The 14,308-nt window shown below is 53.6% G+C and overlaps 1 protein-coding gene across 1 annotated transcript in view; it reads right to left on the bottom strand.

Moving 5' to 3' along the window:
* SRCIN1 (SRC kinase signaling inhibitor 1) overlaps positions 1 to 14,308 on the bottom strand; it is a 44,581-nt gene that overhangs the window by 15,751 nt on the left and 14,522 nt on the right. Inside the window, exon 3 of the mRNA XM_034070308.1 lies at positions 9,056 to 9,079. Coding sequence (XP_033926199.1) covers positions 9,056 to 9,079 — 24 coding nt within the window. The remainder of the gene's footprint in view (positions 1 to 9,055; positions 9,080 to 14,308) is intronic.

The following is a 14,308-nucleotide window of genomic DNA, read 5'->3' as shown; positions in this document are numbered from 1 at the left end:
AGCAGCTCCTGGGGTGTGGAAAAGGCAGCATGGAAGGGACATGGGCTCTATTTTAAGACGGAAAAGAAGCAGCAGTATGAAATGATAACAGGCATCATCATCATCATCCTTTAAATTAGACATTAATGGTGGGGTGTTAATTAATCCAGTGGGGTGGGGTTTCCAATGGCTTGAAATGTTCTTGCTGTATGTAGCTAATTGCTGGAAAATCGACTGCTTTGGTTCTGTTGTTGTTCCAGCACAAAGCATGTTGGCAGCGCTGAGGCTTTACAGCTCCCATCAAGAAAGGGAAGTAGGGCTGGATCAGCACCATCCCTGAGTGAGGAAGATGCAGGAGGTGATGGAGAGACCTGGTCTCCTCTAACCCAGGTCTTTGGGGCAGAGCAGTTGGATTTTGGGGCTCTCCATCCTTGCACAGCCCTGGGGAACCTGGAGGGTTCTGTCCTGGGTTGGGTTTATGGTGCTGTTCTAAGCTCCCAGTCCAGGATGGATCTATGGCTGCAGGGATGGGTCAGGAATACATGGCCAGGATATGAGCCCTGCTCTGCCCTCCTGGCAGCCCTTTTCTCTCTGTTGCTTCCCCTCCTCCATGCCTTCACCCTGCTCCATCTCCATCCATCCCTCCCTGCTCCCACCACCCACATCCCCCCCCAAGCCAGAGCCCACACCTCAACTGGGCTTTAAAACCTGTTGAGCTGTCACACCAGATGACGAAAGTCCTTACAGCCCCTATACACAACACCCCAATACACCACAGTCCCTATAGCACAACATCCCAATGTACCAGGGTGCCTATAGCCCCTGGGCAGAGCACAACGGGAAGGAGCGAAGCAGCTGCCCAAAAGTAAACCAAAACTGTCCCAAGGCCATGGGCACCAAGGGCAGGAAAGGCTTTGGGAGGGCAGAGCTGCGGTGATGGGCACCAAGGCCAGGGGGTCTGCAGCCTACGCTGGGGAAGAAACCTGCTTGGGACCTGCCAGGGAGCGGTTTAAAGCAGGGGGAATCTCAGTGCTCCACATGCTGGGAATGCTCCATGGGTGCTGTTCTGGTGATCATCCCAGGAAAAATCCACTCACAGAGCAGCCAGACCCCCCCGGACTCCTCCTGGGAAGCAGTGGGAGCATCCCCACAACGCTGCTGGCAACAGGAGCATCCCCAGCACCTCCCCACTTCCTGGGGAGCCTTAAATGAACGAGATGGGATGGAGAATGGAAGGAGACATGGGGGCTTTTGTCTTTTATGTCCTCGGAGCTAAAAACAAGCTACAATTAAGCAATCCTTTCAGCTCCTAAAACTCCCACCAATCCCTTTCCTGTCAGCGCAGGAGCAGCTTCATTCGATCCGCCTGGCTAGATAAGGATACTCCTCCTTCTCTCCTCTCCTTTCTTGTCCTCATCCCTCCCTCCCTTCTTCCAAACCCCTCTCCAACATAACCCTCCCCAGCTTCAAGGGCTGGATGCTCAGAGCTGGAGGGAGGGAAGGAGCCAAGGTCCTTCCTTGGTGAGGAATGGGGACATCCCTCTGGACCCAGCAGTGATGGGCACTGAAGTGATCACCAAGCTCAAAGCCACCGGAGCTCATTCATATTCCCACTCACTTCCTAAGACAGGCAAAAGGACCCTCGAGCTGGAAGGTTTGTCCCAGTGGATGCAATGGAGCCTCCAACAGCACCTCAGGCTCCGAGGGCTGTGCTTGACTTAACCTGATGAGGAAGGAACCATTTCAGCCCCACTTCTGACTGACCCCTCTGCCCATCGCACACTGTGCTCAGCAACCCCTGGTGCTGGGGGGGTTTCAGCCATGGTAAGGACCTTACCTGGACCCCCCCCCCCCCCCGGATAATAGAAGCCCCCCAAGCACCCTGCTGAGATGTGCACAGGGGACACAGCTCCTCTGCCCTCAACCTAGTGCCTGGCCCAGCTCATCCCGAGCTCTGCACCCTGTCCTGGCACAAGAACCAGCCCCTCTCCCCCCAGAACCGAGCCCAAACAGCCCCCAGGCATGGATACAGACCTGTGCTCACAGCTGGGATGGATAAGTCCTCGCTGTGCTAATGCCATAGGAGCGCATCTGGGCTGGCTGAGCATCGTCCTTGCATGGGTGGATGGATGGATGGAAGGATGGAAGGATGAAGGGATGGAGGGATGGAGGGATGGAGGGATGGAGGGATGGAGGGATGGAGGGATGGAGTCCTGTGAAGGTCCTGCAGCACTGGGTGCTGCTGCCTGTTTGCATCTTCTCTGCCAAGCCACATGATGGGGATAAAGGGAAGAGCTCCCTCAAATCCACTCTGGTCAGCTTGGGAAACAGCTGGCACAGAGCTGGGAAAGCCAGCCCTGGGCAAAGCAATGCAACCGGTTATTTACCAAGTGCATAAAGCCCCGGCTCCAGCCCCTGGTTGAACACAGATCTGGATTAATTCCTCATCATCCCCCCTCTCACCGTTTAATCCAGCATCTGACTACAGATCCCATCTGGTGACTTGCTGAGCTCTCGGGATGGAGATCAGCATCCCAGTGGTCTGGGCTGTGCTGGGGATGAGGAGACACCACCAGCCTCCAGCAGCAATGCTGGGAGCAGGGAAGGGTGTTTTGGGAGTCACTCCAGGCTCTTGCTCTGGGACCAGGGTGAGCTACTGCACCTTTCTGTGCCACCTCCATAGCATTCCTTGGAGCTGGCATTGGGAAGAGCCATGGGAGAGGGTAACAGGGGCCTGCATGTGGGGTCCTGCCTGATGCTTCTTGGAGCTTTGCTCTTTATCACTCTTCGCCATCTCCCTATCTATAAAATTAATATAAATATATATAATACATGATTAATATATCTGCTCTTCTCAGCCATTACCTGCATCCCTACTCCTGCCTGATGGGCTTCAAGGCCTCCTGCCTGGAATTCCCAGACTCTGGCACACTGGAGCTAGTGGGGACCATCCCCAGCCCACACCATTCCCTGGATAAATATATCTCAGAAACAAAGTGATGGGGAAAAAAGACTGGATGTGATCCCTTGGCCCTCTCCATGCTGGGAAGAGCCTTTCCATGGACACTGCAGGTGTAGCCTCCATCCGCAACCACACCAGCTCAGTGCTGCTTCATTGGGCTGCTTGGGCACAGATCTGAGCTTCCTCTATCCTTATCCTTTGGAGAAACGTGTCAATGTTCCCAAGGAAAACATTTTTGTTGGAATTTTGAATTTTCCCTGCAAAATGGACACCAGTCGGTGTCTGGACAACCTCTGTGAGGCTCCCATCCTGCCCAGCTCATCCCATCAGGAGTGACCTGATCCCTCAGCAAACATCCTGGTGCCAGTACGACACAAACTGCTTCATTCATTCATTCATTCATTCACTCACTTATTCCTAACAAACTCCACTCATCCTTAATTATTGATGCTCCCAGGGAGTGAGTCAGCAAGGAGCTGGCAGCTGCTCTGTAAGAGGAGCAGAGCCCAGGTAATGGGACACTTCCCCAGCAGACACCTCCTCACCTCGAGTCTGGTTGCAAATCCCTCCTGGAGAGCATCCCTGGCCAGAGCAGAGCACCCCCGATTGGGATGCAGCATCCCCAGCACTGGGTACCACCAGCCCAGGTATCAGCTCTTGAGTTTCAAACCAGTTTCAGAGAGGGCAGCCCAACTTATCCCAGTACCACACATCCATAGGTGCCTCCCTCCTCCTGCACATCCCAGCTTTGGTGCTTGATCCCAGCAGGATGAACCCTTCTACATCCCTGTGCAACGTTTCACACCATCTCCACCAACCAGGAGCACTGAACTTGAGCAAAGCCTCCATGCAGGAAAACACTCCAGTACCCCATCTCCTGCTTCCCAAAACAGAGCAAGCAGGAGATGCTCAACTGGGAAGAAAAGGAGGAAAACCTGGAAATAAGTGGGGCTGCAGCAGCAAAGGTGGAAGAAATGAGAGGTCGGAGGTGATGCTCTGAGCATCATAGGAAGGGATATACCACCAGTGTCTCCCATGCAAAGGGGCTGTGGTTTCTCCATCCCTCTCCAGCATCCCCCATCCCTCTTGCCACTGAATTCCAAGCGTTCCCGCTCACGGCAGCAATAATTCATCCCACGTCTAATGCTCACCATTTTGTCAGGATTATCCTGATTAACCCAGAATTAATCCTGATCTCAATGTTAACAGGATTAGCGTTAAAATCGGATTAGGCTTTTTTAAACCAGACCCCTTGACTAAAGCAAGGGGCCTTCCCAGCCAGATGTGCACAGCCCACTCCCGGCAGCCAGATGTGAACAGGAGCTGGGTGGGTGCTCAATACCCTGCAACAGGCCCCATGTATGGGTGAAACAGGGTGCTCCTACAGCAAGCATCTCCTGACACCAGCATCCTGCCCTGCAAAGCACATGAGCTGCCCGAGCCTCTGAAGGTGATGAGCTGGAGCCCGACCCTTGGATGTTGTATTCCGAAGCAGAAAACACCCTTTTGGCCTCAGACATGCCCCTGCCAGCTCCATGGAGGACACGGGTGGCTGCTTGTCCCCTCTCTGCAGTTTTTCCCCTTCCTGCTGGCACCATCAGCCTGATGAATATTTCAAAGCCTGGATCCTCTGCAGCCTCATGAATATTGACGGCTGATGGTTGCCACGGTGGTGGTCCCTCTCCATCCTAATCCATCATGAGCAGAGGGGCTGGGAGCTGGGACCAGCCCCTAGTGAAAGAACTCACTGTGCCCACTCATCCTCACCTCCAGCACCGGGTCCAACCTTGGCTCCCTTGGGATGGGTAAGCATTAACCCCCTAGCAAAGGCAGATGTGCTTTTGTTCCCGGGGTTGTTTTCTCCGTGCCTCAAACAGGCATTTCCAGCCTGGCATCCATAGGGAGAGCATCCTGAGTGAGATCCTGGATAAATGGGCCGGGGAGACCGGGGGGGGGAACACGACACCAGAAATAAGCCTGAATGCAGCACATCCCCTGTGGCTGAGGTGGTCACAGGAGATAGGTTCTATGGCAGGGGGGTGAGGGTGCAAGTCCTGCCTCCATCCCTGGACATTCATCCCGGCCATCCCGTTGCTCCCAGCGGCAGCCGTGGTCAATCCCTGCTCTCTGGCGACGCTGCCTCGTGTGACAGCATCTTCCAAAATAAGCAAATGACTGCATCCTTCAGGGATGCTGATGGGAAGGAAGCAAAGCCGGGTGTGGGAAAGCATCAGAAAGGGGATGGGGAGCAGGGAAAGAAGGGACAAGCCATTGCTGGGGATCACCAGGATGAAGCCACTGAGGGATGGGAGCTGGAAAACAGGCTGGAAACCAGCAGGGACACGGGTCAGCAGCATTAGTGACAAGGACTTCCCGGTGACAGGTGACAAGGCTCAGCTCTTTGGCATCCCAGGCATGATTTGCTTTAACAGCTGTATACAGGGAGACCAAGCTGTGGTTAACAGATGCGGTGCCTCTGGTGGGGGGGGGAAAGGCTTGAAGGGGCTGGTTTGAGGTGGAAAAAAACCCATTGACAACTTCATCTGGAGGTTAAAGAGCCCCAGATCTGGGATATCAGCCCAGGTATGGCTGTAGGTCCTTCTGATGCATCTCCACTGAGTATAGAACCATAGAATGGTTTGGGTTGGAAGGGACCTTCAAAGCTCATCCAGTCCAAAGCCCTTGCAATGAGCAGACACATCCCCAACTATATGAGGTTGCTCAGAACCCCATCCAGCCTGGCCTTGAATGTGTTCAAGGGTGTTACCTAGTCCCACTGCACCTCAGTTCTCCTATTCCTACACTAAGGATGCTCCTGCCATACCTGCTGAGATAATGAACCATGACAACACCCAGGATCAAGAGATAACCCAGAGCAGCTCCCATGGACAGGGCAGCAAACCAGCAAGTGCCCAAAAGCAGAGGTTACAGCCCAAACCCCTCCTCCTGTGGGCAACAAAATAGAACTGGTAAATGCCAGTCCCACAGAGCACGGTGGATGCCAAGGCTACAGGGAAGAGGGCTGGTGCAGGAGCAGCAGGATACAGGAGCTAAGCCTGCCTGCTATTTGCTTGTCTCCTACAAGTAAATACCACTGCCTGCCTGTAATACCAGGTCGGGAAACGCCTCGAATCCCAGCCTACTGTGGGATGGAAATGGCTTCCCACTAAGGAAACATGGCATTCCTGGGAGGCCCCATGCCCTGGCCAAGCCACTGAGTGCTGCTGGAGCAGGAGCTGGGCAGGGACAGCACATTGTGGGTCCCCCACAGAGGTGTCCTGTGTCCCACATCCTGCTTTCCCTTTTTCCACATCCCAGCCATTCTTTTCCCCACTACCTTTCACTTTAGTCCCTTTTATGTTCTTTTAAAGCCCTGGCACCAAAGGAGCCATTCCAAGACTCTGCCTTCTGCTCTTTCCATCCCTCCTCCAGCCCATAAATGACAGCAAGGAGCCAGCCCACCCCTGTGTTAGCACAGCAGGAGCCCCCAGCCCTCGGTACTTGGCTCTCTTTGCTGCATCCCTGGATGCAGGATGAGTCCTTGGAGCCCCCAAGCCCACAGGGCTGAGATGCTCCTGCCCTGGAGGTGCTGGCACCCAGAACATGGTTTTGAACAACCCCAAACTGGCAGGGATGGGGGCTGGATGTGGTTTAGGTGATGGGAAGGCGAATGGGTACCAGATTGTCCTGACCGAGGGACTTGGGCATCTGCCTGGGGACTCAGGGACCAGCAGCAGGGTGACAATGGCCATGGAGCAGCAGGATCAATGGCTCCATGCGAGGGGAAGGGACATCCATGAGCTGAGCAGGGCTGGCTCCATCTAGAGGCAAGTGCAGAAACCCTATGGATGCGCTGGGGCAGGAGGATGGAGCAGGGCAGATGCTGGGGCAGGACCTGCTGACACGAGGGGATGCAGAGGATGGAAAGGGCTGGGGACCAGGCAGTTGCTTGGACCCCCTGTGCAACAACAGCACTGACACAAGAGCATCTGCTCATCCTCAGGCAACCACAACAGACAAACACAGCAATGCAGAGCCCCCTCTTCCCCAAATCACACACCTGGAGAGCCCCAAAAGAGCCCCAAATCCCCATCAGCACCTGCTATTGCAGATGGGGATGCCAGGGCAGGAGGAGAGCAGGTCCTGCCCTGGGAATCCATCAGCCACGTCCCTGGGTGTCCCTAGGAATTTGGCACAGTCCTTCCCACCATCCAATCCTCTCCATCCCCATCAGCTGGAGCTCTGGCTGCAGCCCCCCTCTTTGGAGAAGGGATGGAGAAGGGCTGAGTTTGCATCCCCAGCAGTGATGGGTGGCACAGATAGGGAACCTAAAGCTTTCTTATCTGAGATTGCAGCTTCCCATTTGAAGGCCAAGCCTGCAGCTCCACAAGACCCCAGGGGATGCAGATGGCTGCAGTGGCCTCAAGGAAGCCCCCAGCACCTGCTTGTGGGCTCAGCATCCCCGCAGGGCTCTCCCCATGACAAGCATCCTCAGCTGCCTCTGCCTCATGCCCCACTTGTTATGGGGTCAGGCAGCTGCCAGCCTCCCTCTGCTGTGATTTATCCCATAACACATTCCCACCACGGACACATCCAGGGAGGATGCTCCCCTTGCAATGCAAAGCACTTCCAAACTTGGGGGAGAAAACAGATCCCAGTCTCTGTGGATGCAAACCCCTATGGCTGCTGCCCAAGAGGACCCCACTGGGGTGCGTGAAGCCCTAAAGTTTGTCCCCATTTTACTCCTTACTTATGAAAAGAAAGAGAAAAATCAAACAAAATTAAGGCTTTGGCACCTTCCCCCATTCCCAGCGTCAGGAATGTCGCCCGGAGCACGTGGTCAGTGAGAACTCAGACAGCTGAACATTCGGGGAGCTGCTGCTCACACCCTTTTGACACCGCAAGTCCTTCGGGAATGAAAACTCGGAGCAAGTGCACATATTCTGCATTTTACAGCTCCTCCGCTCGCTTCTGCCATCCAAAAGCCTGTTTTTTTCCACACTGGAAAAGCAAACCCACCAGGGATAACGCGCCAAGGTCATCCAGCAACATGCCTGGCCTTGAAGTGCTGCCACCGCATCCCTGGGCGAGCAGGAGGGAGGAAGGGCAAGGGGATGATGGCGCATTCACCCTGCCAGACAATGGGGTAACTGTTTGCAAGGTGCTGGCAGGAATCAGACCCTTGCTGCTGCCAGGAGGCTCCTGCCATGGTCCCCTTTGGGTAGCCTGGGAGAGGTGGGTTTAAGCACGGAGATCCCAGTGCAGTAAAGGAAATGCTGGGGCAGCCTGGACAAGAGAAGGCTCCTGAAGGGGAGACCTGAGAGCAGCTCCAGTGCCTAAAGGGGCTGCAGGAAACCTGGAGAGGGGCTTGGGACAAGGGATGTAGGGACAGGCCAAGGGGAATGGCTTGAGCCTGCCCAAGAGAGGGGAGACTGAGCTGAGCTCTGAGGCAGAAGCTGTTCCCTGTGAGGGTGCTTAGGCGCTGGCACAGGGTGCCCAGAGAAGCTGTGGCTGCCCCATCCCTGGCAGTGCTCAAGGCCAGGTTGGACACAGGGGCTTGGAGCAGCTGCTCCAGTGGAAGGGGTTGGAACTGACTGAGCTTTAAGGTTCCTTCAACACAAACCAGGCTGGGATTTCTCTATTCTGCTTCTCCTGCAGCCTCCTGATGAACAGGCTGGTACCGTAACACCCAAACAACAGAGCAGAGGATGGAGGCAGAGATGTGATGGCCAACGCAGGACAGAGCTGCCCCTTCCCCTCCCACAGCTCTCAGCACCACCAGCCTGTCCTTTTCCCAGCATGAAGGTTTCTTCTGCCATCAAAGAACTCCAAAGCAGCAGGATTTGACCATGGGGTGGTAGTGGGCTAAAGGAGGGCAGGACACACATCACCCCTCTCAGAGAACAGCTTTGTATCTACACCACAGCTTGCCCCAGAAGCCTACAGATCCTTCTCATGAGCTTAAATTGCTGCTGAGCTGAGGACAAACTACTTTGGCACAGAATTCCTTAACAAAGCACCCGAGCTCCCACCCCCCCCTACACAGGGAGAGGAGGCAAGGATGGAAAAGTGCATGCATTTCAAAGAGAAGCATGGAAAATCAGGAATACTGACCTTAAAGCTCCAGTAGTTGGGTTGCTAATGAAAAAAACCAAATAAGAAAACAAAAGAAAACAAAACAAAACAAAAAGAACATTAAGATTCCACTTTGACTTTGGGTTTCCTTCTGAGAATTGTTGACTTTAAACTGCGACATTAAACCCGCTCTCGTTTCTGCTTCAAGTCCCCTCCCAACGGGTTCCTTAAGTTTCATGCTGCTAAGGGCTGGTGAAGGGGGAGCAGGATCATGCAAGCAGGCAGGGATGGTGACAGGCACTGAATGCAAACCGGGGTGCAAATGAAGGGAAGTGAAGCAAAGCAGGGAGTGGGATGGCAGCCCAGCATCACTACTGGAGTCACTGGTGTGCCCATGTCCCAAGCGTTGCTCAGGCTGCTGCCCTGGGAAGCCAGGATGATGTTCATTTATAGAGGGATCTTCCAATCCCCCTTCCCTGCCCTGGCCACCTCCCTCTGTTGCTTCTTCACAGTGTTTCCACTGGTGTCAAGTCAATGTGCTACAGCGAGTGACAGGAGCTGGCATCACTTACAGCCCAGCACGCTGCAGAGCCTGGGAGCTTCCTTCTCCCCAGCCACCCGCTGTGGCTTAGGGGATAGAATAGGATCAGAGAACCAAGGAGGTTGGAAAAGACCTTTAAGATCACCAAATCTGATGGCTGGACTTGATGATCTTGAAGGTCTTTTCCAACCTAGTTGATTCTATGATTCTATTCTATGATTCTAAGTGCTGAGGATGCTCTGAGCTGCGGCTCATGGCAATACCCGTGTATGAGTTAGAGCCTGGGGACCCCCTCCCAGGGCAGCCCTGGGCTCACACAGCCAGGATGGAGCCCAGTGGACAATGTGGGGACAGGATGGGGACAGGAGAGATGCAGGCAAAGCAGGGATGCGCTTCAGAGGAGGGCATGCACTTGGCACAGCAGCAGCACAAGCAGCTTCATCCCACCCTGGAGATGATGCCCCTGTGCTGCGCAGCCCAATCCCAGCTCCCACAGCACCATAAGACAGGGCTTGAGGAATACCCCCCAGGAGGGAAGTTAGACCTGGTGAGGATCCACCTTGCTGGAAGGGGAAGCGTTTCTGACAGCACCGACATGAGCAGATAATGGGTAGGGTGGAAGAAACGGGGACAAAGCAGCTTTTGTCCCAGCGCTCTTTTTATTGGGATCAAAGTTCTCGGCTGCTCTTTCCTCCCCTCTCACACCCTCCTATCACCTCGCTTTTATACAGAGGTTATTTCTCCACCACAGTCACTACAGCTGCAAACCTGCTTTGTTATTTTGGATTATTATCTTAAATGGAAAGTAACCCCCCCCCCCAGCTCCCTCTCCCCACCAGTCCCAGCAATGCCCTGGTGCCTGCCAAGACCATCACAGAGTGTTTATCCAAGGACTTGCTGCTGGGGAATTAACCCTTCTGCTGACAAGGTAAATACAGGTCTAGCCTATGTATATAAACACCAATCCACTTGTTAGGCTCATCTCGAGCATCAGCAGGATGCTCTTATTCATGTGAACTGCATTCAAGGTGCAGTTCACGTTAATATTCCACAAGACATCCATAGAGCCAAAGTTTTGCCTCCACCAAACCAAAACTGTTTGAAAAGTGTTTGAAGTCAAACAACTGCAGTGTTTTCATGCGGACGAGCCTCAAGGCACAAAGGTCTTTTCCAAGGGCACATCGTGACTCAGAGGCAGAACCAGAAATAGAAGCCCAGAGCTGTGATTACCAGGCACCATTAGATAACAACCAGCAGGATCCAAACCTATCCTGGGCACATAAAGCTCTTCCAAAACACCAGGAACTTGGAAGTAAGAAACCGCCTCAGGATGCCTTTTGGTCCTAAATGACTCCATCCATCACATCTACAATTAACACACCCGCTGCACCAGCAGCTCTTTGCATCCCGGGGTGAGATGCAGGACACAAGGCCCACTGGTAGCATTGGTACCTGCCGGACCATGCCCAGGAGCAGATCCCAAACTGTGCTGAGCCAAAGCATCTGACCCTGGGTAGAAGCTCACACCCTCAGCACGTTCCTCCTCGGAGCTCACTGTCTTGGGGAGGTGAGCAGCATTGCATCAGCTCCTGAAGGCTCTGACACGCTGTGCCTTGATGGGGAAACAGCTCCAGCTAAGCTGCACAGGGCAGCAGTTTTGTGGCTGTGCTGCTGCTCAGCTGCATGCAGCCAAACTCCCCAGGGCCAGGCTTGGATGCTGCCTCCCAGGAAATGCTGCATGAGAGACTCTTATTAAATCACAGCCAGGAGAGAAGCCTTCATCCCTTTCCATTGCCACACTCACCCTCTCTGGCATCCAATTCTCCCCACCAGTACACCCAGACAAGGAGGGAAGCAAGAGAACCCCACTACGCAGGAGGGCAACATGGACCATGCCTGGTCCCTGAAAACATGGACTGGGGGGATGCTCATCCCCCCCAGGTCCTCTCTGCTTTGAATGGCTGCAATGGGCCTCAACACATATATTGGCCAGGTGCTGCTGGGAAGAGTGGTCAATACCAGTCTGTCCCAGTCCCCAAAGGGCCCAAACTCAGTCTGTGGCAGGAGAGGATGCTCTTGAGTTTGTCCTTGTGCAAGTTTGGGTTTTTTCCTCCCTACTCTTCCCTTTGCTGTTGAAGAGGCTCAGTAATTTTCCTCAGACCCTGATATTACTGATCCTATCTCCTGCCAGCCCTTGGTATGTATTTTATTTATTATTTTAGGATGACTGGACAGGCTTATCACAAAGTCCATAAATTACATCCCCACCGCACACAACCACTCCCCATCAAACCGGTGATGAGCTTGTCTGAACCCCAAGTGCTGTGGAATGGAATCAAGAATATTCTGGAAGCAATTCGGGCTGGTTTGCATGACCTGAAGCACAACACCAGGATGCCCTGGCACAAAGACTCTCCCAGATCCCTGGATCCAGCCCCTTTGCTAGCATCCTCATGAGCGATGCGGGACCCCTAAGCAAAGGAGCTGGGTATGGGCTGGGTGAGAGGTAGGGGATGTGCTGCCTGCTCTGCCTGCTCCCTGCCAAGCGGCAGGGTTGTCCAAGACCTACAATCTGGTGCTGTCTACCAGGGCCAAGCAGGAGATGGACACCACCTTTCAGGTCTCCATCTGTCCTTGCAGGCTTTGCTGCCGCACCAGCCTGTCCTTCATCCACCCCAAATCACTCAAAGCAAAGAGGACATGTTCCCCCAGCACAGGTACAGTGACAGGAGACAGTCCCAGCCTTAAATGCAGCTCACCCAAAAGGCAGGGGACAGAGCAGGGACAGCCCCAGCTCCCCTGCAAGCATCCCTGCAGCCAGCCAGGCTGGCAAGGGAGGGTTTGTACAGAAAGGAGAAGGCCAAGGTAGAATTAACATATCGCTGGCTCTTCAAAAGCATCAAAGGGAGATAATGGTCTGAGAGAGGATTTGAAGCGACAGCCTTGTTACAAGCAATAAACCAGGCAGCTCGCTTGCAGCAGGGCTGTGCAGAAGGTATGGAGAATTACAAAGGCTGAGATGATAATTGCGATGAAAGTCATGTCCATGATGCTGCAAAATGATGGACTAATGAGGACTGGGGCCCCCCTAAAAGCACAGACGGGCACATGTGTGCACAGCACACGTTTAAAGCTGGACCAAGAGTAAAATGGGGCTTGAGATGCTCCTGTGAACCCATGGCCATGAGGAAACCTATGCGCACATGAATGCTTGGAGAGATGCACCTGCATGAGTGCTGCAGAAGAGAGGAAAACCAGAGGTGGGGGATGTATTGAAGAACATGGTGGAGTTCAGCAGTCATATTCTTTATAGGCTTTATGAGATTATCCCAGGAGAAGAAAGGAGGTAAATGGAGGAAATCCAAGTGAGTCACTGCCTTGACCAAGGCAGACTTCCCCAGGTTAGCAATTAGAACACAGATCTGTTAGTGATTAACAAGGCAGCACTGAATGCATCCCTCTAAACCAGGCAGCAGCTCCAGTGTGCTCCACCAAAGGGAGGGACAGAGGCTTCTTAATCCACCCGTTTTCAGGAGTTGCAGTTTCTGATGGAGTCCCCCTCAGGCACAATGTCTTGACAAACAAAACTCTCCTTGAAAAATAGCAGTAAAGGGAATTTAATCTGCTTTCACCTTATTAAAATTGGGTTTTTGGTTGGTTTTTTTTTAATGCTTCTCAGCACAAGAGAAACTGAATGAAAGTGGAAATAGCAAAATGACAAGATAAAGAGTCAAATGCAAACAGGAACCTGATAGAGTGAAGAGCGACCCTGGCGCTGTGCACTGCAGATACTGTCATCAGAGGCCTCACAATTATTGCAGGAGGACCTCTCAAACCTGAGCATCTCAGTACACAGGAGAGAGATAAGGTGGGATGGGGATGGTTCCCATCAGACCTGGGCTCCTGAGCGGCTTCAGGGAGTCACCCACCCCAGACACCACCGTGCAAAGAGTACCAAGATGCTTGCTTTGCTTCTCCTTTTTCAGGCAGATTCAGGCAGAGACCTGGGGTTTATGACACCTCTCTCCAGTCCCCAGCCCAAAGATGGTTTGTGACACTGAGCCACTGGCAGGTATCACCAACAGACCCCTGGCACCCTGCACCATCCCTCATCTGCACACACACCCCAGCCTGCTGTCCAAGAGAGGTTCATCAGGTCTCCATTAGTGACTATGGCCTTAACCTACAACACCCAGGTGATATTAGAGCACAAGCACTTTTGAATGTCCATAGATTTATGCGCCTGACCCTTCCTTTCTCAATGCCAATACAAAGCAAATCAACAAAGCCTGCTCCCAGCAGTGCACCCCCAAGTAGCTCTGCTGGGGATCATCCATGTTTGGGTGTTCAGAATCCCCCTTCTGTGGCCTCCAAGGTCAAGGTCTCTGTGCCATCACTGCCCATACGCTGCAGCAGCCAGAGCAGGAAGCAGCCATGCACCCCAGCACAGGGACCAGGATCTCCTCCAACCTCCATCCCGCTGCTGGGGCATGGGAAGAACAGCCAAGGTGCAGGGCCAAAGGTTTTGGGGGGAAAGCAGGGGAAGCAGGCAGAAGTTGGGCAGATCAGATTGCAGAGTAGCTATGGCAACGGCACGGCGTAGGTGGACCAGCACAATAGGGACGTGCAAGGTAAACCTGGCAGTGAGCAGGCAGCGAGCATCCATCCATCCCCACTGCACTCAGCCAGGAACAGCACCAGGGTCTGGACCCCTCCAAGTGCTTTGGGGTGACCTCCACCCTCTGTCAGGT

The sequence above is a fragment of the Melopsittacus undulatus genome, chromosome 17 (genome assembly GCF_012275295.1).
Source record: "Melopsittacus undulatus isolate bMelUnd1 chromosome 17, bMelUnd1.mat.Z, whole genome shotgun sequence".
Classification (NCBI taxonomy): Eukaryota; Metazoa; Chordata; class Aves; order Psittaciformes; family Psittaculidae; genus Melopsittacus; species Melopsittacus undulatus.
This window is presented reverse-complemented; position numbering and strand designations above follow the sequence as displayed.